At 37.3% G+C, this 27,286-nt stretch overlaps 1 protein-coding gene across 1 annotated transcript in view; it reads right to left on the reverse strand.

Annotated features, from left to right (window-relative positions):
• Positions 1–726: 726 nt before the first annotated feature.
• LOC149528170 (rhomboid protein-like protein) overlaps positions 727–27,286 on the reverse strand; it is a 143,641-nt gene continuing 117,081 nt past the window's right edge. Inside the window, exons 5-8 of the mRNA XM_089811973.1 lie at positions 5,024–5,138; positions 4,679–4,881; positions 4,424–4,558; positions 727–1,312 (exon numbers count right to left, since the gene is read on the reverse strand). Of these exons, the coding sequence (XP_089668099.1) occupies positions 1,207–1,312; positions 4,424–4,558; positions 4,679–4,881; positions 5,024–5,138 (559 nt within the window). The 3' untranslated portion in view covers positions 727–1,206. The remainder of the gene's footprint in view (positions 1,313–4,423; positions 4,559–4,678; positions 4,882–5,023; positions 5,139–27,286) is intronic.

Raw genomic sequence — 27,286 nt, forward strand, 5'->3', positions numbered from 1 at the left:
TCAATGGTTATAAGAGGTGTCACAGAAAATGGTTACAACCAAACCAAACAAATCACAACAAAAATTACAATTAAGGTTTATGTGCATAAAAAATAAGCATCTGTAAACATCTTATAATTCACCCTTACATATTCCTCATTTGAATATCTAAAATCCAATTTCTATCAATGAAGCAGTTATGGACTTCGTAAGTAGCACTAGCATAATTGGAATAGATATTTGCTATGGAAAGCAGAATCTGAACAGAAATTTTAATTAAGAATGATATTGGCAAACTCAAGTGCAGAAATCGGTGTGGATCCCAAAAGTCTAATCAAGTAAAACTAAAGAAAAAAGAGAGCTCAATATGTAATTGAAGAAATATCATTTGGAATTGATATTAGCCAAATTGGTGGCTACTAAAGACAATAGTAGCAGATTTAGAAAGTCTTCATATGAAATGTTAATGCAATTACCAAGTGACAAAAAAACAAAGAGAAGCAGCAAATATAATAGCTAAATCTACATCTCGTAATGTTGGATTGCCTATTTACATGAGGGATGAAAATATGATAGATTAAAAAACTTAAAATTATTCAGGATGTTTGGGCACTCAAGTCAAGATTTAATGCCTCAGATTTATTTTTATTGATTTTCAATAATTTGTTTAAGGGATCCATTTACAGGACAAGCAAATGAAATTCTACTTGGCAAAGCAAACCATATTAAGTGACCACCACCATAAACTTTAGATCAAGTGAAACCTCTTCCTCTTTCATCAATTGAATTCTTTTAACAGAGTTTATTGGAAAGAATCTCCATAATCTAAATGTTAATATAAGATTATGATTTACTCTGACAAAACTAGTGACAAAATGATTCCAGTTCGAGCAAAACAATTCTTGGGGTCGGAAAACTCTACAATCAGACCTTACCCCAACATCTTATGGGCTTCTAGTGTTTCACATAACCTGTTATATGTGTGAGTGCATACACATACACAATTAACACATCCAAAGGAAGAGCAGAATAGGTCTTCTTTAATCAGCAACATAACAAAAGAAATCTATTAACAGCAATTGCCTCGTTTCTTCTAATTACAATAACATCTCCTAAAAACATTTTTCATGTGAACTACAGTATTTTTCATATCCCTCAAAACATTGGCACTAGAAAACTGCCAAAAAAGAACTGAGTGGAATCAAATATCATTTCCACCGTAACCAATTAGACATTCTCAGCTGCATCTTGTTGTGAGTGATCATCTACTGCGGCAGCTTCACTTGCCTTTGCTGCAGCTAATCGTTCTTCTAGAGCACGAGCACCACGTTCCCTGTGGAAGGTTCATACAAGAAGAGATCTCAACTTCTTCAATAATCTTTTCTGCAGTATTCATACATGTAATGTTTTCATCCTCAACTGTACTAATTTTTTATGGGTGTCCTAATCTCCCCTTTCTGAAATAGGATTTAATAACAAATAATTTTTAAATATATATATATATAGCAAATAAATAATTTAATTTAATTACAGGTAACTAGGTTTAATGAAATGTCAAAGAGATATGCAATGAAGACTTGCAACTCCCTTAACATAAGATATAAAAGGGAGGGTTCATTTGAAATGAGATGAGGAGAAAGGAAGAATGAAAGGAGCATAGGAATCAAATAAGGAAGAAAGGAATGTGACTCCCTCAACATAAGATATAAAATGGAGGGTTCAGTTGAAAGGAGATGAGGAGAAAGGATGAAAGAAAGGAGCATAGAAATTAAATAAGGAAGGAAGGAATGTGAAGGAAAGGAGGTGACTCTTTCAAAGGTCAACAACGATGAAGGGTTGTGACTCTGTGTGGTAATTTCTGACTCAGAAAGTGGTAATTCTAAAAGGTTGTGACCTAAGTTACAACATGCGCTCAGACCCAGTGGAATTTGTAAGTCAATTCACTGCAAATTTGGATGTGGTGCGAATTTGACATCAGACAGGAATTCACTGTAAATTCTCCCCGTGCGGCCCTGCACGAATTTGAGGAAAATTATGACTTTGCAAACACCCACGTGAGCCTGGGAAGAATTTCAGTCGAATTTGGGATGAGATTGGCCCCAAACGTCCATTTCATTGATTTTTTATTAAAGTTGTTTTGCTATTTTAGGTCTATTTGACCCCCCAACCCTATAAGTGACTTATCTATAAAGTTTTCTTGCCATTTTATGTCATTTGTGGAAGGCAACGGTAGTTCATGCATTTGGGGCAATTTTATGAGGTTTTATTTGGACGTTTCTGGGTGTAGCTTTCTTAATGTGTCAAAAGAAATTATCTATTCTAGGTGTGGCTGTCAGATATTTTAGTGTTCAAAACTTATTGCAAGTTGATTTTGCTCCCATGCTTGGGCACAACATATACCCAAGGAACTGTGAGTTTATCGTGATCCTTGCTGAAGCATATTGCCCCAACTTTTCTGCGTCTCTAAGTCTGCAAATCTGAGTAAATTCAAGCTGTCTCTGCGGTGAAGACTTTATCTGGGAAAAAACAGAAATAAAAGAGGTAGGGTTTTGTTTATGTTATTTGTTTTGAAAAGTTTTTTTGCATTTTTTTAACAAAATGAAATGGGCTCTTTAGTTTTATTTTTCTCTTACCATTTTAGTTTGTGGCTTTGAGTGTTGTTTGTAGATTCATAGAATGGCAAGTGTTTCTAGCAACAGAAACTCGCACTGCAAAATAGACAAATGCTCTCCACTATGGCAATATGTGGAAATGATTCAACCAATGCCAGGTGGAGGATTTTTCGTGGATTTCCAGCTGTTGCAAAGAGGAATATAGTAGCTCTTATAGTAGAGTGAAACGACATTTGTGCTTCATTCCTCAAAAAGTCATTAAGTTTTGTACAAGGAAGCCAAGAGTTAATGGGGTACTCCCTAAAGCCCTTCTTCCAAACCACATTGTGAACAAATATATTCAAGAGCAAAAACAAAAAGAAGCAGCAATTCGGCATGCTAATTCTCATCCTTTGCAAAAGTCTAAATGAAATAAAAACATCTATTTCCACTCCCAATAAACCACTTGCAGATGTCCATCCATTCTTGTGTGCTCATTAGGAACCGGTGACAAATAAGAGAGCAAGGGGTCATTGGAAATGTCATTTCAGAATGAAGCTATAGAAATTGCCGAGGTAGACATAGTGAGATGCAAATGATATTGTCATTCAATATTGTTCGCTAACCATATTGGCAAAAAATGGTGAGATCAATTAATGAGGCTCTAACAGGGTTCAAGGGCCTAGGTTATGAGAAGGTGCGCACCACTTTATTGGACAGAGAGGTGATCCATGTAGAGGCTCTCATGCAGCACAACAAGGATTCATGGACCGAAACAGGTGTGACCATAGTATCTGAAGGATGGACAGATGCAAGAAATCATCATTTAATCAATTTATTGTAGTGTCCACAAGAGGTGCAATGTTTTTGAAAGAGGCATTGTCTAGAATGGTAATCAATGGTAGTTGGAGCATATGGAGGCAATCTAATAGTACTAGGGTAGCTGTCATTAAGGAAATGCTATTAGATGACTCTTGGTGGGACCATGTTGAGCACCTCCTAAGGTTCACTAAGCCTGTATTGAGCATGATCCAATACACTGATATGGATAGGCCTTGCTTGGGTGAGGTATATGATGAAATAGACTCCATGATTGAGGATATTGGAAAGATCATAAATGAGAGAGAGCAAGATCTTGATGAAAAGTTCTTAGAGGAACTACAGATAATCATGGTAGAGAGATGGAAGAAAATGACTACCCCTTTGTATCTCTTTGCCTTTGCATTGAGCCCTAGGTTCTATAGTCAATCAGTCCTCAGGGAGAGTACAAGTAGAGTTGCCCCATACAGAGATCTTGAGGTTGCTCTCGGGTACAAGGCAGCTCTTTGAAGACTCTTTCCCAATCACATATGGCCTACAGTGAACTCTGAATTCATGAGTTTCACAAGCACCGATGAATATTGAACCCGAATCTCAAACCCACATCCATATCGGAATCCGAACCGGCAACTTAGGTTGTGACTATTACAAAAGGGAAAGCTAGAGATGAGTAAGGGAGGTGGAAAAAGGGAACATACAAATGATATCAGAGTATCATTGATGCAACTGAGCCAAACGGCTTTACCGTCCTAGAAAGGAGTAAAGATGAAGCAATAAATGCATTCTAGACAACAATGACCAAAAAATGTGTATACTCATGTGTATGTTTTGTGTCTAAATATATTCATGTGTATTCATGTGTACACTTTGTGTTTTCAATTGTATGTTCTGTGTTTGGATCTACATTTTTAGTCAATCTAGAATATGAGAATAATGAACTTTATAAAACAAAAAAAAGAAATTCATTATCCATTAACAATTTGCAGAAGAAAACAAAAAGTAAGATACTTTACAAAAACAAATGACAGAACTACCTTCTCCTAGATGCTTCAACGGGATCAGACCCTGGCAAAGGCATGCCACCTACAGCATCCCCTTCTTCACCGATACGTTGAGATCCCCCGCAGAAGATTTTCTCACAGACTAGAGCAATTGCATCCACAATAGGTCTGTCAATTGTGAATAACATATTTTAGGCAATAATAGCCTATAGGCATGTCTGTTGGTGTTTTATATCAAATTATATTATATATATACAATAAAATTCACAAAACGTAGCAAATTTTCACCTCATTATTTCAGGGAAAAAGGTTGAAAAAGAAAACTCATCACTTGGATCACCCTTCAAATTAGTTTCTGGCTTTTTTTGGATGTATCGCAGGTACAGCCAGCTTCCATAAGTTCCAAAAATTATGAAAGGAAGATATGTTGTAGACTCTGTTGCCAAGATACTCACAATTATGGATACCAAAACCAGAAGGGAAGGCAACCACTGAGTTGAGTGCATTGCAAGCATACAAAAGCATATTAGTTATATCCAGATTAAAGTAGAAGAAACAAAGACCTCACATAAAGTAAGAACACACTAAACTGAGAAACAATTAATGCTGGGAAAGCTGGAATCTCAATTGTACCTGGGCACGCAACTTAAGAACATAAAATAAAGTCATTTCTTGATCAGGCATAATTTGCTTCACTCCAACAAGGAACCCTGACAAGACTCCATGGAAGCCATAAAGTGGGGTATACCTGTAAAACACACCAAGAAAATTCCTGTGTTTATTCCAACTCCAAATAAATATTTAATGAACACTCTAAATCAAATTAAAGCTTCAACAGACAACAAGTGTAGGCTACAATTGTATGGTATAAAGTTTGAACTGGGATGTTTTCATTGGCTGTACACCTGATGTTTAGTTTCACATCTTTCAACTCAGAAAGGATCTTTATTTACTTAAATGGAAAATGTCACAAATCTTAGGAACACTGTAAATCTACACACCAGTTAAAAAATTAGGTTCTCAAGAGAATGAAAACAATATTTTTGTATAAAGCTTCTAACTCATCAATGGTGTTGAACAAGTTTCATGGAGAAACCTAGTTTGTGCTTAAGTATATTAAATGCACAGAAGGAAGAATCCACAAGGAAGAGAAACATGTACTCAAGATTTTGTCACTTTTTGCCTTTTCATTTAAAACTGACTTTCCACCCTAAACCCTAAACCAGTGAAATATAAAAGAGTCTGACATAACAAAATTGTTAAGAATGTTTATCTCGATGGTTTAGAGGGGGTCCTCCCTTAAACAATATTAGATTTTTCATATTTTCCATTCCCATTCAACCCAAAAGAGAGAAATCTGATAAAATTAAATAAAGTGGGATTAAAGTTTTAGTACAAGCTTAACTTGTAGACGTTCACGAAAAACCAACTGCCCTACATGCCCACTAGATGACCATCTGGAAAGAAAGGGAATAATAATGATGAGACAATTATGATAATCATTCTCTCATTGTAGATTGGAGTTTAAGACACTTAAAACCCAATTTACCTTTTAAATAATTGAAAAACATCACCTGTAAACATTGAGAAACCCATAGTTTTTCTAAAGCTTCATGTAAACTTGGATAGTCATGGTGACCATTTTAAGCTGTTGAATATATGTTGTATACTACATTTTTCACACCCCATATAGACTATACACTCTACCACAGTGTGCCTTTACAGGTAGTTTTTTTCACTAATGATTTTGTACCAATTATATTGTAATAATATCACTTAACAGTTTCCTAACATATGTGCCTATAAATACATCCACATGGATTAGGGTTAAGCACAAGAACAGAATATCATATTGTCTTGTGAATAGCTGTTCAATGGATACTGATCAGACATGGTCTATGATGATCCAGAGGAGGCCGACAAAAGCAGAAATGGGAAAATACCAAAATCTATTTTTCCAGTAATTTTCTATACTTTAGTATTTTGCATTTTCGAAGGCCTTTGGAGCATTTCTAGGCCCTGAAAGCTCCCAAGAGTTATGTCTCTCGAAATTAGGAGATAGAGAATTTGATTACCTTTCTAACAGTGTAAGCGGCGTACATTTTCGAGCTATGCGCTGAAAGCTATGACTTCTACAGGTAGACATAAAATTTGGAATAGTTTTTAAATAGTTTTCATAGTTTTCATATTTTATTATGTAATAAATATTATGTGAACTGTTCATTTATTTTTGAAGGGATGTCGATGGCCCTTCAGATTCATCAAACATTGTATAAACTAGAGTTTTGAATGAAATGAACTATTTTTGGCTTGCATAATCTGTTGTTCTGAAATTATGCTATTCGCATTAGAATTAACAATACCACAGGTTTCACACCAAGTGTTGTAATCTGGAATCATAATCCAGATCAGATACAGTGAATGCTATTTTTGTTGGCATTATTTCTGCAAAGGATTTCTTAAAGTATCTTGTTAATCTGTGAGTGTACCATTATTTTTTTCTACTGCATTTAAGATTATGTGATCCATAATGTATCCAGTTTTTCTATTTGCTGGTATTTGTTTGGAACAAACACAACTCCGTGGATGTTTCAAATATGTTCAAGGTAGTATGGGACATCAATGTGCAGGGTTCAGTGTGTGGAAGATCTTCAAAACTGAGCACACTATTTTCTAATTTTGGTCTGTTAGGGCGTTTTTTATCTAGTGCTTGATCTATCAATGAATTTTTGATGGTGTGAATAAGGTACTTCACCTAACTAGTTTTTTTGTGTCCTTTTCACATGTTTACTTAAGTCCTAAGAATATTTCTAGAAGCCTTAGTAGTCACTTGGATTATATCTTATCTTTTGGTATTTATTCACTTCTTGTTCAAGTCATTTAATAGCATAGTTACACCGCTTTGGGGAATAGGGGAGCATCGGAATGGGGGACAAGTCTTCAGGTAGGGCGGATAGAGGGGCCTCAATTTCAGTACAATGGGGGGATGGCAGCTAGGGACAGGGGGGGAGGGGGGTGTGCTATATACTAAACATGTGGTGCTTAAAATGCTAGCTATGAAAAGATGTATAACAATATAAGAAATAATATAAGAAATAACTATGTAAACAGTAAAACGGTAACTATCAAATAGTAAATTAGAATTACTGAATACTTGAGAATTGCATTGAACAAGAAACATTGAACAATTAAATTTGACATTGTCAAATCAGAAAATGGATTATATTTAGTATTATATAATAGATATCGAAAGTACGAGTATCTAATCATAAAGATGACTACATGAGTAGCATGATACCAAAACAAGTACAAACTACAAGGGATGGGCTCCATACACCCCTTGGGCAAGAATAGAACCCATAAAACAAATAAAATATGTTTTTTTAATTGCACTTTATCTATCTGTTGTGACAGGGGACCCCTAGGTGTCCCCCTATTCCCTCTAGGCATCCTCATGTCCCCTCAAGGGATATTGGGACATCCCCATGTTTCTAGCAAAACAATGGTAATTTGGTGGTGTCGTCGGGGACGCTAGAACATCATCCCCAATGCGTCCCCATTTCGGGGACATTGGGAATTTGGGGCAGGACACATCCATGGGGTACATTGTTTAATATTTGTTGAGTTAATTGTCTCATGTTATAGGATAAAGCTCAAATATCAATGCACCAACGGTGATTTGGTGGTGTCGTCGGGGATGCTAGAACATCATCCCCAAGTCCCCATTCCAGGGACACTGGGAATTTGGGGGAGGACATGTCCATGGGATGCATTGTTTAATATTTTTTGAGTTGACTCATGTTATAGGATTAAGCTCAAATATCAATACACGCCTTGGAAAGGTGGAGGCTGACCAAAAGCACAGGTGTACCGTCTTAAATTGGACGCACTCCAATTTAATAATGATTTAGCACCCATTTAAGGAGAGGTCATCATTCAATTGCATCTTTCTTCATTTCTTCCCTTTTTTGTCCTTTCTCCTAGTTGGAATTGGGGTAAAACCTAATAAATCCTCTTTAATGCTTCTATTTTCATTGCGTTAAGCTCGAGGTAGGATCTATCATCATAGGTCCTCCCTTCCATTCATCTATCCACTTGGAACTTGCTCTCTGCACCGAAACAACTATATTTTGGACTTTGTGCCTAATTTCTGGGAACCGAAACCTATTTTGGAATCTCGGGATTGGGCCCTATTTTGGGTCCTCTGCTTGGATCCAATGTTCGATTAGTTTTGGGGTGCAAACTTCTACGCAGGTCGACCTACGAGGATTAAGCTATTCTGAGCTCTATATAAGCCCTTCCATTTGCTCCATTTCTCAATCCAACACATCCACAATCAATCCAAGTCATTCTACAATCAAGCACTCAAGCTCTCAAGTTCTCAAGCATTCTTCAAGCATTCAAGGCATTCAAGCTATTTCTCCATTGACGATCGAGGATTCATGCGTTCTGTTGGTTCCCAAAACAGCAGATTGGAAATCCAAGAGCCTGCCACTTCTCCGATAGTATTTCTGCAATCAATTCTGGCCAATGAACGAGAATCACCTTGATTCTCCTGCACTTCAAGCTCCGCTACACCTACACGAGTAGACCTTCTCCTCGAACCTGATCATTTGGTTCAGAGCTTTTCTAAAGCGAATTTAAGCTTTGGAGTTCTCCAACTAGCAAGGTCCTTGAACTCGATTAAAATGAAACTAAATGTTGAGTGTTTGAATTGTATAAGGTTTGTTTATAATGAATTTGATGTTTGTAGGAAGGAATATATAGATTTTCTAACTTCAATAATAGAAAGACCAGTGCCTCTGCTCTTTAGGAGTGAATTTTCACGTACAACTTTATAATGTTCCATGCACTTATACTGTCAACAACTAAATAATCAAGATATGACAAATCAAATATATATGCAATCTTAAATTAGTCCAGATTAAACTTTAACTCCTCTGGTAGGGAGACAAAAACAAACTGGACATTGATATGAAAACAATTCAATATTTCACTATATCTGTGATGATCTAGTTTAAGATGCTAAATGACCATGTCCACTTATCTGATATTTAAATTGTATACAAAATCTCAAAAAATAATTACAAAGGACGATTCATCTACAGTTTAAATCTCCATGTCATTTAAAAATAAACAAAGGACATTTTATTTTATTATAAACATAAAATAATTGAATTTATATTACAAAATCATATTATAGCCCTTATTCCTCCAGATAAATAATATAAAATACTTCTTCTAGAATATAGATGTTCAAATTTTGTGAATGTCTTTTTGCTTGGTTCTATATCTCCCTTATATATCGAAATAATATGAAGACGTGACTTTTCAAATTTAAAACATCACATCTCTTCAATAATTCATACTTTTTCAAAATAAAAAGAATGACTCCCAATGTTTACTGCATAGATTAATTAACAAACGCACACAGACAATGAATACGAACAGCAAACAGCAGAATGTTTATTATTTGCAGATGCCAACACTACATTATGCTTCGATGGTAAGATCTGATAATGATTACAATGCTTCCCGAAGGAGTTATAAATACTTTCTTAAGAACTTTCCCGAAGGAGTCCGTCGACCACATACATTATGTCCGCTACAAACTATTTATCCGTCGACTACATAACAAGAACTTTTCCGAAGGGACCCGTCGGCTGATACACAATTTCCTTTCCGAAGGGACCCGTCGGTTGATACACAATTTCCTTTCCGAAGGGACCTATCGGCTGATACACAATTTCTTTTCCGAAGGGACCCATCGGCTGATACACAATTTCCTTTCCGAAGGGACCCATCGGTCGATACACAATTTCTACCAACGACATCATCCCCCCCAAAAAAGAAAAGTCGTATCCTGACGACTATTACAATATCTCTGAGACAAATCAACAACCAAAATACATTGACTGACTAACTGGTCTTCAACACTGTCACCTTAGCCAATCTGACATCTGACCCTGATAGCCACCTGTGTCGCTTTCTACCTTCCAATTCCAAGTACACTGAACCAAGTGTCACTGCACTGCCTCCAACTGGATGATCAGCTCCTCCCAAACTCTCTACGCATCCACCAAGACAGCCTCACGGCCAACACCTACTCTCAGTGCCTCTGATACACAAACACTCCATGCCTAACGCAACTCCAAGTCTTCTCAACTGGTCAGACTCCCACGACTGATATCCGCAACGACTGGGGGTCCAGGGGGCAACACCCCCGGCGAGGTCGAGGGGCAGCGCCCCCACGAGGTCCTGGGGCAGCGAGGGCGGGGTCAAGGGGCAGCGCCCCTCGCCGCCAAGACCAATTTAGCACTCTGAAACCCACACAAAACTGCACGGAACACACCATTTCTGTCATTTTCTGCCGATTCTACACTCTTTCTGGCAATCGCTGATGCTTCCCCTTCCCTTTGGTATCCTTCATTACTCATTCTGAGCATTCTTGATTTGTCAACATTTTTTTTTTTTTTTTTTTAAAGAAAACCTCCTGTCGCCCTTCTGTGCTACCAATGTACAGCTACACCATACATCCTGCCACCGTATCGACTCCTTCCTTATGCAATATCCTATAACGTCCTCCAAAGTCTGAATGCAATAACAGGTAGAAGTCATATGCCATATTTATCATTTATGCAAAACCCGTACACCATATTATACTGAAAATCCGTACAGTGGAGAATTCTTTCGAACATGTGGAGGGTGAATTGCAACCCTTGAAATGATTTTCACAATCCGTACACGCAAGAGGAGATTGAAAATCGGTACTCTGAAGAAGTTAGAAGGAAAATCAAATAACAAAGCCATACCACCAGAAGACCACAAATCCATACAATAGTTTTCCCTCCCTGAATCCGTATGGCAGGAATGATGGAAATCCATACAGTGCATCATTGTTATAAAATCCGTACATCATACATTAGAACCCGTACTGTTCAAAACTCAAAAATCCGTACATTGTCTTCACTTTAGCTCCTTTCAAAATCCGTACACCGTACTGCATAAAATCCGCACATTGCTCGATCACAAGAAATCCGTACGCTGTCTCCACAATCCGTACGGCAACTGTGAAAATAACCATACGGGAACTGTCTTTAAAATCCGTACGGTAAGCTTGCTGCTAAAAACCGTACGGTATCTGCAAGCTTATAAAAATCCATACAGTGAACCAATAAATTCCGTACACTTCATCATCATTTTAAAATCCGTACAGTACATATCAGACTTGATGCTTTTCCGTACACTGCTCAAAATCTCCAAAAAAATCCGTAACAAGATGCAAAACCTGGCGAAATCCATACGGCACAAAAATCCGTACATTGAACTGGAAAATCCATACACTTCCTCCAAAACCGTACGGTGAATATTTAATAATCCATACAGTGCTTTGTTTCCAAAAATCCATACAGTAGCTTTTTCATCACCTTTTTTTTTTTTTTTTTTTTGAAAATCTCACTTTTGGAACAATTATGTACAATATTTACATATATACAGTAGTTATAGTCTTCTCTCAGTTATTCATCCACGGGGGTGCGTTACTTCTTTCATGGCAAACATTCAACTTCGACCTCTTCACTACATCGAATACTTCCTTTCCGTCTAGCATCCACTGTTTTATTGCTCCATTATTGCCTACTTCCCGAATCTGGTCCATTTAATTTTGAACTTGCCTAGTTTGATTTTATTCCGATCGTCGTACTTCAACACCCACTGTCCAAGTTGAAACTTGCTACGCCTGTTCTGTGTCATCTCCATACCGCCCAATTTGTTCCCGAAGCTCCGTAGCATGGACTCCATCAATTGCCCCTTCTGGCCGCCAATAACACGTCCACTCCATATTGCTGCAACTTTTATTAGAACCTTCCGCTTTGTTTCCTGTGCAGACCATATCGTGTGTCTTCGTTGCTGCTAGTACCTTTCTGCTATATTTGTGGTTCAACATAATACTTTTTTCCTGCGTAGTCGTACAGTAGAATCTTTCCTTCTTTTGGGTTCGTACTGTATGTTCTGTCCTCCAGCTTCAGTCATATCCGCATTTCCTTCTTCGGCTTCTCTGTGTTGCTTCGAACATTCATTTCCTCCTTTGACTTCTCCATGTTCCTTTAGACATTCATTTCCTCCGTCGGCTTCTCTATGTTCCTTCGGACATTCATTTCCTCCTTCGGCTTCTCTGTGTTCCTTGGGACATTCATTTCCTCCTTCGGCTTCTCTATGTTCCTTCGGACATTCATTTCCTTCTTTCTTACCTTCGTCGATCCTTAGCATATTACAACTTGGAAAGAGCTCGTAATCCTCTATCTGCCAATGGTAAAGACCATTTACTGAATCCAGATCGTCATCTCCTTCCAATCGTAAGACTCCCTCCTGATCAGGTTCCATACTCTGCCTCCTCTCATCCTCTTCTCCTTCGGAATCCGACGACAAAGCTTCTTCTCCAACCATCTGAGTGTGTAGATCGATGACATACTTCCGGCCTTTGCTTTTGAGTGATAAAGTATTTTTCTTCCAATCATGCTTTGCCTTGGCTTGTATCAGCCACCCCCGGCCCAGAATGGCATCATATCCTCTCCGCTTCAGTGGGATCACGACAAAGTCCAACAAGAACGGTTGTGTTCCAATCGTCACTGGTTGTGCTGTTAGGACTCCCAATGGCTTGATTCCATGTTGATCGGCTGTTAACAGCTGGAAGGTAGGTGGCCATAATGTTGGCCGTCCCAACTTTTTCCAAGTATCCTCTGGTAGCACATTGACACCGGATCCTCCGTCGACAATCGTGTCCGTTCGCACAGTCCCGAGAATGCCCATTTCAACAACTGCCGGATAGCGTCCAGATGAAAGAGCTAACAACATCGGATCTCCTGCACTTGTACCCCCCTATTTCTCGTTGTCTTGCTCTATGGGTTGCTTAGCACTCGGAACTATATTTGTGAGGGCCGTACGGAGTTGAGGCATAGTTAGCAACAGATCATTTATCCTGACGGGTATCTCAGCTTGCAATATTTGCCGTACAATGTTCTGTTCTGCACAGTTCCGAATTGAGGTACTTGGCGGGTCCTTCAGGTGTGTCGTTTCTGCCTATGTTGCTTTCTGGATCTCTGCCCTTGCTTCCTCCAGTCTCTTCTTTTCTTCCGCTGGGTCAGGGTATAGCTTCGCCTGCTTCCAAGTGATTGCCAGAACTTCTTCCTCGTCTGTCCCTACGGTAATCAAGTTTACTCCGGATTCGGGCACTTACTATCATCATGATCGCCAGGTCCACACCATCGGCATAGCAACTTCAGTGTGTTCATCGTTGTGCACTCTCGGGCAAAGTGACCCCACAGATTGCATGCGCGGCATTGAACAATTGGCCGACCATTCACATCGTATTGAATTCGACTCCTTCCTCCATTGTTGTTGTTGCCACCGTTGTTATTGCTATTGTTGTTTTGACTGCGCCGGTTGTTTCTGTATCCACCCGATGTGGCTCCTTCCTTACTGGTGTTCTCATTCCCTCCTAACGGGCATTCCTTTACCGAACGCTTGCTGACAGGAACACTTGCTGTGGTGTCCTTTTTTTAAATTGAAAGGGCATTCCTTTACCGAGTGTCCCAGGATCTGGCAGATTTCACAAAATTGATCTTTCGGGCAGGATCCCTTCGTATGGCCTTCTTTCTTACACTTCGTGCACCATAGGTCATTACCCTTAGTCTCCTTGTTCATGTTTTTGAATTCCTTCATCATCTACATCATATCCTTGTGGAGGGCACGGACCTTCCTATTGCTTCCTTCGTCATCGCTGTTATCCTCTCCTGAAGATGCATCGTCTTCTGAATCGGACGAGCTATTTTTCTTCTTCTTCTTTGTCTTCTGGTCACTTTCGAGGTTCATTGCCCGATTGTACGCTTCATTGTATGTTGATGGTGGCACGATCTTCATCTTTTTCCGCAGCTTCGGGTGAAGGCCTTCAATGAACCATCTTTTCTGGAGCCCATCTACCGGTTTATTCTCCATTTTACTAATTAAGTCCTTCAATCTCCTAGCAAAGACCTGTACTGTTTCATTCTTCTTTTGCTTGGTATTGAATATCTCGGCTACAATTTCATTATCATCACGCGAAAGTTGAAATTTTGCGATGAATTCCTTAATGTTATCCCAACTATTTAATTTATGTGGATCAGCATCAGTAAACCAATCAATTGCAACACCCCGTAGGGTAGCGAGAAATTGTCGGATCCATTCGTTTGTATCTATTATGCCATTTGCCCTCCAGATCGTTTCACATGTTTTACAATGTCGAATGGGATCAGCTGCTTCATCACCATCAAATTTAGGCAATTTTTCCTTCGGACCTGCCATTATCACTGTATGTTGAGGGTTTTGTTGTGTACCTGTGCTGTTTTGCACTCCTGCATTGTTTTGAGCACCCGCGTTGTTTTGAGCTCCCGCGCTATTTTGAACACCCGTGCTGTTCTGCACACCCGTGTTGTTCTCTACACCTGCGCTGTTTTCTGCTTCCGCACTGTTTTCAATACTTGCGTTGTTTTCTGCTTCCGCGCTACTTGGTGAAGAAGAGGGTTCAACCGAAGCCGTTCGTTCCAGAAGTATATCTCGGACGAAGAGGTCACTCCACGCTCGTGCTCCATCCGCACTCCGAGCCGTGCGAGTTGATCTCCTTCTGTCAGAATTCTCTTCCCGTGGCGTATGCAGGTTCAAAAACTCCTCCCTTGCTTCTTCCACCAACTCAAGCCGTTGTCGAGTCTCCTTCAACAATCCTTCCGCGCTCTTGTTTCCGTCGGCAATTTTTTGAAATCTCCTTCGACGCTCTGTCTGTTGAGCCAGAATTAAATTTCCCTGCGCAACACATATGTCATCTTTTTCTTTCAGCTTATTCTTATCTTTGTTCAACTGATTCGGCATTTAATTCATATCCGCCTGCTTGCGTACCAGGTCCATCGGGCAACGGCGCCAAATGTTTACCGCATAGATTAATTAACAAACGCACACAGACAATGAATACGAACAGCAAACAGCAGAACGTTTATTATTCGCATATGCCAACAGTACATTATGCTTCGATGGTAAGATCTGATGATGATTACAATGCTTCCCGAAGGGGTTATAAATACTTTCCGAAGAACTTTCCCGAAGGAGTCCGTCGGCCACATACATTATGTCCGCTACAAACTATTTACCCGTCGGCTACATAACAAGAACTTTTCCAAAGGGACCCGTCGGCTGATACACAATTTCTTTTCCCAAGGGACCCGTCGCCTGATACACAATTTCCTTTCCGAACGGACCCATCGGCTGATACACAATTTCTTTTCCGAAGGGACCCATCGGCTGATACACAATTTCCTTTCCGAAGGGACCCATTGGCCGATACACAATTTCTACCGATGACACCCAATAACTAATCCTTTTTTAATTTGACAGTCACTTTGATCGCAACTTTTGGCATTTTTATTATTTTTTTGCAATCTCTTCACTTTAATTATATTTTAAGCATCTTTCATGATTGAGCATTTGTTCATTTTAAAACTTTTATTGTTTTGTATCATCTAACTTTAGTTTAGAGCACCCAGCAATTATCAATCCTTCATCAAACTTATTATACTTGCAAATCTCCTCTGACTCTTTCTTAAGCATTTACAGGTTTGAAATTCCCTGCTCAAATTGAACACCATCAAAAGTCTGTGATTAATGCTGGAAGCTAATATAGTAATATTTTGTGTTCATCGAATTCAGATTGAAGTCCTGCTTGTATGCATCAATGCATTCGACCTTGATCTATTCCTTGTTTAGATATACAAACAACTTCTCTCGATAAATATCATTTTCGAATGTTTCTTACTTCTGCGTGGTCATTGTTGTGTGTAGGGGACTAGGATGGGCCTCGTCCAACCTCTTTCTCATCTTTGCTTCTGTCGTCATCATCCTCTATACTACTAGAAACATAGGTGTATGGAATTGTCACCATGTCCTGGAGACTTTTGCGTGAACTCATTTTTGGGAAACTACTTTAACAAATAGGCACTTTCCTAGGATTCATTTCATTATTTGTTTGTTATGTTTGTTAAATATCTTTGTTGGTGACAAATCCTTGCCACGTTAATGGTTACCATCATGCCTTCGGACTGCAAAGATTCAGTATTATAAAGTTATCGGGTTTCTTCCTCATTCATATTCTCCGAAATGCACATCCACAAGTTTCTCTTTATTTTCATCTGAATTCATTTTACATTACCGCTTGAATATTCCTCTATGCTCCTATCTCCATTATCAGGCATGATGGAACGGCTGGAGTTTTCCATCAAGCCTAAGAGATTGTCTTCATTCATTGGTATTGAGAAAATAAGAATATCTGCTTATAACTGCAACTTTTCACCTTCACAGTACGTGCTCAATTTCATAAACATGTATATCATTGGCTATGTCTTGTATTTTGTAAGCAGAGATAGGTGGTTGGGAGCAACTTCATCAATTCCTCCAATCTAATTGTACGCAAACATGCTCGAAAGAAGTATTGCCAATGAAAGAATCTATGTAATGTACATTCTAGGTTGATCATATGCATCAATGCCCTCACTATCATTATCACTTTCTTTCATGTTAATGATAATATGTACCACATCTTGAATATTATCTTGCTCATTCCTCTTTTGTATTTGTTTGATTACTGTCATCTTTATTTTGTGCCCAGGAAACTAAACAAACCGATCTACTAAAGGCCTCTGTTTTGAATTAGAGGCATATTCCCTAAACATTGTGATAGAAGAGATACAAACAAGTTGTGTGCTTCATTATCTGAATGGGCCTCGGCTGTTGACTCTGATCTTTCACATTCCATTTACATTGATACCAAACAAGATGCCAAATACGAATCAAACTTTCTTTTCCGCATTCTCTAATCATGACTTTTAGTATATTGTTTGAATATACGTAACGGGTAAGATCTAAATATTTTCTCTTTGGCATGGTATTTGGGACTCTAAAATTTAGAATTCCATCAGTGGCTCTTTCTGAAGACGTATGCTCCCTGTGAGCATAGCGAGATCTCAACTATCTTTGGAAGAGCTGACCATGCATCCATGTTTAACATGATGCAAGGCAAAATTGGGTGGCCCCTAGCCCCACTTTAGTAGTTAAATTAATTTCTTATAAAGTTATTAAATAAATTAAAAATTAAAAAGTGACTATATTTAATTAATTTAATTAATTATTGTATTACAAGGGAGAAGCTTCTAGAGTGTGTATTAATTATTGGAAAGGGGGAAGCCTCTAGTAATTTAATTTTCTAATAGCACAATTAATTATTGTATTACAAGGGAGGAGTTTCTAGAGAGTGCATTAATTATTGGAAAGGGGAAGCTTCTAGTACTTGCAATTAATTAATATTTGATTTCCTTCTAGAAGGATGTAGGAAAAGTATAAGTAGAGGTGGGAGAGTCATTGTTGAGCATTGGATGATTGTGAATTGAATTTGATAAGAGCTTGGATGTGTGAGTCACATATCTTTCTTGGCATTAGAGGACGTTCATCCTCTCTTGTAACATTCTAGATGTCATTCCCTTGGGGTTTGACCTTTGGAATACATTACTGTGTATTTGATTTTATCAATCGAGAACTAGTATTATTTCAGCAATGGTTCAATCTTCAATTTGCATAAATTCCTTCTTATTCATGTTATGTGGATTGAAATCTATGCAAAGACATTAAAATCGCTTGCAGCAGTTGGTTCAATTTTTGGGCATTTCTGGGGTGCCCATTACAATGGTAGCAGAGCTATAAGTCCTACCATCCTGTGGAGGTCTTATAGGGAATTTGGGATAGCCGAATAGAGGGAAAAGTGTCTAACAAAATGTATATCAATCCAGATCAGGAAAATGTAATGTTCATGGTACTGGGTACATTAGAGGAGCAGAATAGGCAAATGGATATGATGTTGCAGCTTATGGCTAGACAGATGGGCATCAATATTGACAAATTGTATGTTGCTCCAGTGCAGAAGGTAGTTGATTCCTCAGGTGGGATCGAGACACATATAGAGCCACCCAGCTATGATGTTGGTGATGTGGAGTCCGTCGATGTGGGATTAGAAGAATACAAGGATACTATCATATTAGCAGTCGCTTTTGTTTCAGTTGAACCATCCGATGAGGAGTTTAGCAATATGCATGCAGTTGTTCATATGTGTTCTAATGATGGCGCACATGTTGATGATTCTGAGTTTTCATCAACTACAGATCCGGTTCAGTTTTCTATTGCGGCAGTTAGTGTTGTTCCTATGTCCATATATTTTGATGCGGCTACACCTATTGTTGATACAGTTAGCATGAGTGCATATGGTTCGCCTGTAGCTACATCTTTTTCAATGCATGTTGGTGATGATCAAAATTCCAGTCCAATATCTATTATGTGGGTGGATACAAGGAAGAAAAGATTTCATAGATCGTCTACAGAGTTGCCTTCTGGTGACATTCTGACTTCTACATCATCAACACAAGTTTTGAGAGCAAGGCTGCAGGACATGTGGTTGGTCTTAATGATGCTGGATTGCAGTTGGTTTAGTCTCCACAAGGATGTCACATACTACTTCATTTGGGATCCGGGTGGAGGTTGGAGTTCATTGTGTTGCTAGATTGCTTGAGGACAAGCAATTTCAAGGAGGGTGGACTGTAATGTCCCCATCTTTTTAGCAACTAAGTGAAGTTCTTAGCCTTTACGTTGTCCAAGGTTAAGTGGAGCATAAGAATAAATTAAATTAATTTCTTATAAAGTCATTAAATAAATTAACAATTAAAAGGCGATTTTATATTTAATTAATTTAATTAATTATTGTATTACAAGGGAGAAGCTTCTAAAGTGTGTATTAATTATTGGAAAGGGAGAAGCCTCTAGTAATTTAATTTTCTAGAAGCACAATTAATTATTGTATTGCAAGGGAGGAGTTTCTAGAGAGTGCATTAATTATTGGAAGGGGGAAGCTTCTAGTACTTGCAATTAATTAATATTTGATTTCCTTCTAGAAGGGTGTAGGAAAAGTATAAATAGAGGTGAGAGAGTCATTGTTGAGAATCAGATGATTGTGAATTGCATTTGATAAGAGCTTGGATGTGTGAGTCACATATCTTTCTTGGCATTAGAGGACGTTCATCCTCTCTTGTAACATTCTAGACGTCATTCTCTTGGGGTTTGGCCTTTGGAATACATTGCTATGTACTTGATTTTATTATTGGGACAACTAATATTATTTCAGCAGTGGTTCAATCTTCAATTTGCATAAATTCCTTCTTGTTCATGTTATGTGGATTGAAATCTATGCAAAGACATTAAAATCGCTTTCAACCGTTGGTTCAATTTTTTGGGCATTTCTAGGGTGCCCATTACAATGGTATAAAAGCTATTTCTAGGGTTGAAAACTGGGAATCAGCCCTTTTGGAGGTCATTTGATAGCCTGTTTTTAGGTTTGTATCTCACAAGGTATTTCATCTTCCTCTCTTTCATTTCTATATACTTTATCATTTCAACATATCTCTATATCTCAACTCTATATTGCATATCTTCTTGCTTAAAGCGTCTTAAGGTGGAGGTGAGAAGGAAATAAATCCAAATTATTCATTCCTTTTGCATTAGGGTTTGCATTGATACTTCATTTTGTATCGATCTAACCTAATCCAAGGGGTGGATCTTCGTCTTCCCCCATCATTAATGTGTACGTTGGATGTCGATTCTGATCCAGGTGCCCTGTGGATGCTCCTCGAAAGCACATCCGGGTGCCCAAGATGCAACAAACTGGCACCCAAATAGATTACGCGAAGCAAATATACCAAGAAGGGAAAGAGATACAAATGTTTGTAACTAACCATCAAATGTCACAATTGATATTCAAATCATTCTCCAAATTGGAGTTGTTTAAGGTAAATTGTAATTACTAAATTTTATTTATTTATTTAATTTTAATAAATTTTATGTCATTTTCAGTATCAAATTGGATATAACTTTGCTTAATATTTATTGACATATTGCTATTAATTTGCTAAGGTTGTTGAGACCCAATTTGCATCTCATACTATTGTTATGAGACGACTTGTCAAGGTGCAAGGGGCATCGAGCCAAATGGATATTTCTAACTAGTGGGATATATAGAAGGCTTTGATCAAGTAGGGCTCAAAAGGTCAAGGCATTGGTCTTGAATGACGTTGGGCTTGTATAATTTGTATTGGATTTTGCCAAGCCTATCATGACCATGCTCCGCTTTGCTGATACAGATCAACCTTGTTTGGGGGATGTCTATGATGGCATGACACAACGGTAGAGAAGGCAGAACTTTCCATACAAACACATGAGAATGACCCCACAGAATGTGAAGCCTTATGCAATAAGATGGATAACAATCATTCATCATCATTTGGAAAAGGATGACTGGCACCTCCTTGCATATGCCCTATCTCTGAGGTACTATAGTGACGAAATACTTGCTATGCTAGATAGAGTAGCACCATCTGTGAATGAAGAAGTTGCTAATGGGTGCCACAAAGCTTTTGCAAGACTCTTCCAAGATGATGAAATGCACAAAAACGTTAGGCTGGAATTTGGCTTATTTGCCTTGGAGGCAAAACTTAGTCCAATTGCAATAAAGGACCAAAATGACATGGACGCTGTCATGTGGCAGTACCTCTATGGTCAACCATTTAAGTATCTACAATCTCTTGCAATTAAGATCCTCTCACAAGTTAATTTTTTTTTAGTTTTTTGTTGACCACTTGTATTCTACAATTTAGTGCTTAATACTCTTTAATTTTGTTCTTATTTGTATGCTTAATTTTTTTATCACTATCTAGATAGCAAGTTCTTCTACTCATGAACAAAATTAGAGTACATAATCCTTTATCCACTCAGTGAAGTGTAACCAATTGGGCTCAAAAAAAGCAGCCTCGATTTATATTCAAATCAAATTGCACCTTTTGTCACGTAAGGAGGATCACTACAAGGAAGGGGCAGCCAAGCTTTGGGATGTAGCCCCTGAGTGTGCCAACTTGGATGCTTCTTGGTGTGAGTTTCTCTAAGATTGCTGTTTGTGTTGTGGTGCACAAAGAATTGTGAATTCTTTGGTGTGAACAGCCGTTAGGACTGGTGCAAGATCCCAGCGATTTATACCTTGAAGAATGGCATCACACAGATGCCATTATTGAGACTATTGGTAGCAGAGATACCTTGTTTTTCCATAAGCGGCTGTTGTATCATTATTATTCTTGTGCTGCGATCTCTTCTCCATTAGTAGCATTGATCCTATTGTCTTCCATGGTCCTAACAGAGGGCCTAAATTGATTACAGTGGCAGCGTTAGCATTCACTGGATCTGTGTATGAAAGGACAGGCCATTTTTGGTATTAGAGTGTCTGCAATATCCATTCCAAGCCTTGGTGTTAAAGGAGTCAGCAATTACATCTAGCTGTGATATTTATATATGTGTTATAGCAGATCAACGTTGGGTATGGTGGAACTCTAATTTTTTGCATAATTTAGAGTCCCAAATGCCATGCCAAGGGGAGAATCTTCATATTCACTAGGTGTAATCCTCATCTTCAAATATGCTCCTGCCATACAATTGTTCAGTTTCAGTTGTATTGTGCATATTGGAACTATTGTTCAGGAAATTGGTTGAACCTAGAAACATATTCAGGACATGAATTGATTATGAATGGATAATATTCAGGAACAAGGAAGTGTTTTGATCATAGCAAGATAGAAATGTAAATATATATATATATCATTCACTTTTACCCATATATATATATATATATATATATATATATATATATATATATATATATATATATATATATATATCATTCACTTTTACCCATTGAGAAATTAGTATCAGGGTTGCAGGTTCAGATTGTTCAAAAGGTTATGACCAGAGGATACATATATATATTGGAATCCATGATTAAATTATATTAAGTGATAATATTGGTGTAATAAGAGTGAACAGATATGTACAAGGTGAATAGTGCTTGAGGATTCAATCTGAACTGTACAGCAACATGATGATAAAGCTGCAAATGATTAAATTCATAGAATGAATTGAAGTCACCATAATTAATATATTGCAAATAATATCTGAAGGGACAAAAATGGAAAATTCATACATCGGAGTATTGTCCTTGACAACTGTCATGTGTGGAATGGACCAGTTATTGTGATTAGAAATTCACCAATGAATGATGCCTGGTTGTTAACATGAATGGAAAGTTTAAAGAGGAAATGAAACACAGATGGTATGCCGAGGATGCAAAGTCATTGTATATTCAGCAATTACGATGGTGAATCTTTTCCCATGCAAATTGTTTCCTGATAATATATACAAGGACAAAGAGGCAGAGAATTGGTGTAACGTTGAAGTTGAAAGACAAACAAATATATAAACTGCAATGGAATCAAAGATAGTGTGTGAAGGGTTTAATGGATTGGGCATCGAGATAGGAAAAGAAAACCACTAAGAAGTTCACGAGCCTGATTTTCATCCGGAAGAAAGCAAGGAGTTTGAGTTATTTTTACCAATCAATGATTTATAGACTTAATCAACATCTAATAATACTCTTAATATTGCTGCAAGAATATGCGTGACAGATGGAATGATAGAGTGTAGCGCAAGATGCGTCTGAAGAAAATGTTGAATTTGAAAGTATTGAGGATACAAGTGCCCAATGATATGTTGAGGAAGTTGTTATTCATCTAGAGGGATTCTGATGCAGAGATAAATTCAACGGAAGCAATATCAAAAAGGAACCAGCATCAACAAGAAATATATATTGAAATTTCTTCTTAATTAATTCTTCAAATGAATAGTAAATACATTTGCTCTCCTACAGATTTCTTCTCCCGTAATTTCATATTCCAAAGACTTGCCCTAAACCTAAAACTCTATTTATACTTGCTAAGACGGTCTACGGAAAATTCTAGATTATTACAAAATAGGAAAAATAGTCTATAGAATACTCTAGATTGATATAGAATGGGGAAGAATGACCCCAAAATGATCTGAACAAATTCCAAGAAAAGATCTTATCCTAATGACAAAATCGAAATAAATTTCTCAAGTCGGCACGTGCATAAAACTTGACCTAAATACTTTATGTGGGTGCTCCTACACTAGATTCCCAAGTTTAGATGCAAGTACGGAGTCGATGATATTAATCGCAATTACAAATGGTAAGACATCTTGGTGTACAGAGACCTGATAATGTTTTGGAGACGTGCGAGTTCGCTTGGAGGTCATTCTTGTTACCAGGAGCAGACGCAACCTCCAAGGGATTGTTCACTGTGGAGAAACATAGGGATGAAACAAATGTTTACATCCTTGGTGCCGCACAGGAGCTTGCTCAATTCAAGGTCATTTTGTTCGGACCATTCCATGAATTTAACAAGGTAAATATATGTCTCCGATGGTTTTGAGTTATATAATGATTCATTAAAACAATTAAGCTCATAGCTTTATTAGCAAGCGGTTGTGATTAGGTGGCATGAAGAGCCGTGTCAATTCATTTCACATATTTTCACTTCTATATAAACCACAGATGAAAGAGACAATTCATATTTATAACAATTTTTACATATTCAAGATATATGCACTTTGATATATTATATTCTTTCATTGGCAAAGGAATGAATTGTTGAACTAAGCTTGTGGATTTAGATTGTTGAGTACGATTTTTCTATGCTATTTTGAAATCTAATTGCATTGGATGGATCATCTGTAAGGAGTGTCTTCATTGCAATTTTAATTCTGGCATAACCAATAAGCTTATCTATTTTATTTATTTGCATTAGAGTTTAAATCATTGTTAAGTTGTGTCCTTTATAAATATTTTTTAATTTCTATAAATATTGTAATATCCAGACAAGTGGATTGGATCGTTATTGCATTTTAAACTTGATAAACACAGACATTATAAATATTTAATTGTTTCTATATTTATGTCTAGTTTGTCTCTGTACCACAGGAGTTAAAGTGCATTCTAGAATAGTTTAAAATTGCGTTTGTATAATTGATCCATCGTGTCTAGATTATTAATTTGTTTATAGTGTAAGTACACTGAACTTTATAAAGTTGTACGTTTCAACTTATGATATTGACTCTGTTTGCCTATTTAATTAAGCACTGGTCTTTATATTACTCTTGATTCATAATCCATATGCTAGCAATTGTTTCATATCTTTCCTTTGAAGAATTAATATATTCATTTGTTCCAAGAATCTATACTTATTCTTATTTAAAAAACATTCATTTATTCATTTATGATTCTCAATTCATAATTTGCGAGTTTAAAGTTTTCTATAATCCTTGCCATTTGGGAAACTTTTCATTACAGTTAAATTCTAATCGATCTTCTATAAGTATCTTGGACCTGAGTGATTTGTTCAAGATTGGGTACATCCGCCTTGGTTTTGCAGAGCTAGAAGTGCAGGGAACTCGGACTACATTGGTCAGCTCCGTCAAGTTGGCCATAACCAATTGGATATCCCAGCATCAAGTTGGCAAGGCTCGTAGGATTCCAATCTGCAATTTTGGGAACCAACAAGGTGTACATCAAATTACCAAGTGCATAGTTAAATTTAACAAATTGTTGTTGCATTGTAAATACTCTTGTTAAATATGATTAGATTTATAGCAGATTTGAATGTAAGAATCTTTTCACTTTTCTTAGACAGTAAGTTTACTAACTTAGTGGTTCTTGTGCAGATTATAATCAGAATGAATATGAACAAAATATTTCATAATATTGAAGGTGTCTGAAACAAGAATAATATTTTTGAATATTGTACTTGAAATGCTCAATGTGAATATAGAGATCGGGCTCTAGAAATGGCTCTGCACTGTAGTTGTATGTGATTTCCATCTAGGCCCGATTGGACAAGATATATATACCTTCATTTTACAAAGGACATGTCAATGAATAGACGTGTCTCCACATGGGCAGAGACATGGCTCCCCATAACTAATCATTGTTAGTTTGCCGAATCAATTCTTCATGCAAATTATAATTGGTGCTTCATGCAGATTAGAAACAGTGATTTGTATATAATATCAGACTCGGGTCTGATGAGTTAATTAAAGTATTATGACATATATCAATGTTGATATTAAATGGCAATGTAGATAAGGTTAATAATTGAATGAGCTCTTATTTATTCATTAATTATTAAGTTGCATTATTATAAAGATATTTATATTATAATAATCATGACATCAAGAGATATTTATAAAAAGTGTGTTGGGAAGTTTCAAGTGTTGAGTTCTTTTGGAAAATTTCCACAATTTCTGAAGTGGATTTTTTTAGGAAACTTTGACCAACAAAGGATTATAAATGGGAGCTTATTTCATTGAGAAAAGCATGCTTGAATATATATTTGCTTTTGTTCCCTTTGTGGCTTTTTCAAGTTCGCAATTGTGAGCCTTTGCTGAAGTATAAGGGTTTTTGGGTTTCTGAAGATTGTTTGAAGTCACTACTGATGTATAGTGGTTTCATTGGTTAAATCTCCTATCTGTGATTATCTGTAATTGGGAGATTGGAATTATATTTCTAAGAATTCCAAGTTGGTGTGTGTAAATTATGCTGAAGTATATGATTTGCATCTCTTTCTCTCTCCTACTGTAATACCTGTGTCTACGGAGAGTCGGGTTTTGGAGATTGCGTAAAGGAGGATGGAGAAATTATTTGTGAAAATCGAATGCAATTCTGAAGTTGTCCTAGGAAGTGTGATTTTCTGCCGTTAATGTTCAGAGATCAATTGGTAGTTCACATGAGTATTTAAGGTGTAAAATCGGGAGTTCTAGATGCTGGATGCATCAATTCCTAGCTCGTGGGGGCTGCAAATCAGGGGCCCATAGCCATTTCCTTGACCCACGTGTTCCATTATTGCTCATCGTCAATAACAAAGGCCCTGCAACTTCATGTATATGACCAGCGTTTCAATTCGGGATCAGCATTTTCATATTTTGAGGGTGCCGCAATCTAGTTGACAAGCAGCAATTGCATTCCAGGGGTCCTGTGATTTTGTATTTTGTTGGTTCATCAATTTCCACGCACATGAGGTTGAAGATCTATTTGGCATGGACGGGTTGTGTGCTGCAGCCCAGGTTTAACTTTGTCTTATGTGGTTGTTATTTATATGCAATTGAGCAATCAGAATTCAAATTCTAGTGTTGGAGATAGATATTTATTTTCCAGTAAGTTAATTGAGGCAAACAGTCAACATAAAAACATTGTTCAGTTGCATCAGTATTTTGGATAGAGACAAATTCAGAATTAAGTAAATTGGTATAGCGAGCTGAATTGTTTTGTCCTTCACTGTGGTTATCTAGAAAATTGTCTCTATTTTTATATTTTTGGGTGTGGTACTTTGGAATTGAGAAAACTACGAATTGACAAACATTTGGAGTTCCTTAATATTGTTTGCTGTGGTTATCTAGAAAATTGTCTCTATTTTTATATTTTTGGGTGTGGTACTTTGGAATTGAGAAAACTACGAATTGACAAACATTTGGAGTTCCTTAATATTGTTTGCTAAGTGTTTGACTAAATGCCAAATCTCTGATTAGTAAGGGAAGTTGATGTTTGTTAAAGCCATAACCGACAAGAGTTATTACAAACTATTATGACATAACCACGGATATCAAGTCACATGATATCCATCATGATAGTAAAAGAAACCATTGTAAAGTCATCAATTTACAATGTCAAATACAAGTGTTCATTATTTGAAAGATCGTCACCCTTCAATAATGTCCATAAGGGGGCCATAATGTCATGGAGTCACACATATGACAACAAAAGAGTTTACACATTAAGCATCTTTTTTATATTAGTACAAATAAATAATAATTTTGAGACTCAATCTCAAGTTT

The sequence above is a fragment of the Cupressus sempervirens genome, chromosome 11, assembly GCF_028749045.1.
Source record: "Cupressus sempervirens isolate cs-2001-9-10 chromosome 11, ASM2874904v1, whole genome shotgun sequence".
In the NCBI taxonomy this organism is placed as follows: Eukaryota; Viridiplantae; Streptophyta; class Pinopsida; order Cupressales; family Cupressaceae; genus Cupressus; species Cupressus sempervirens.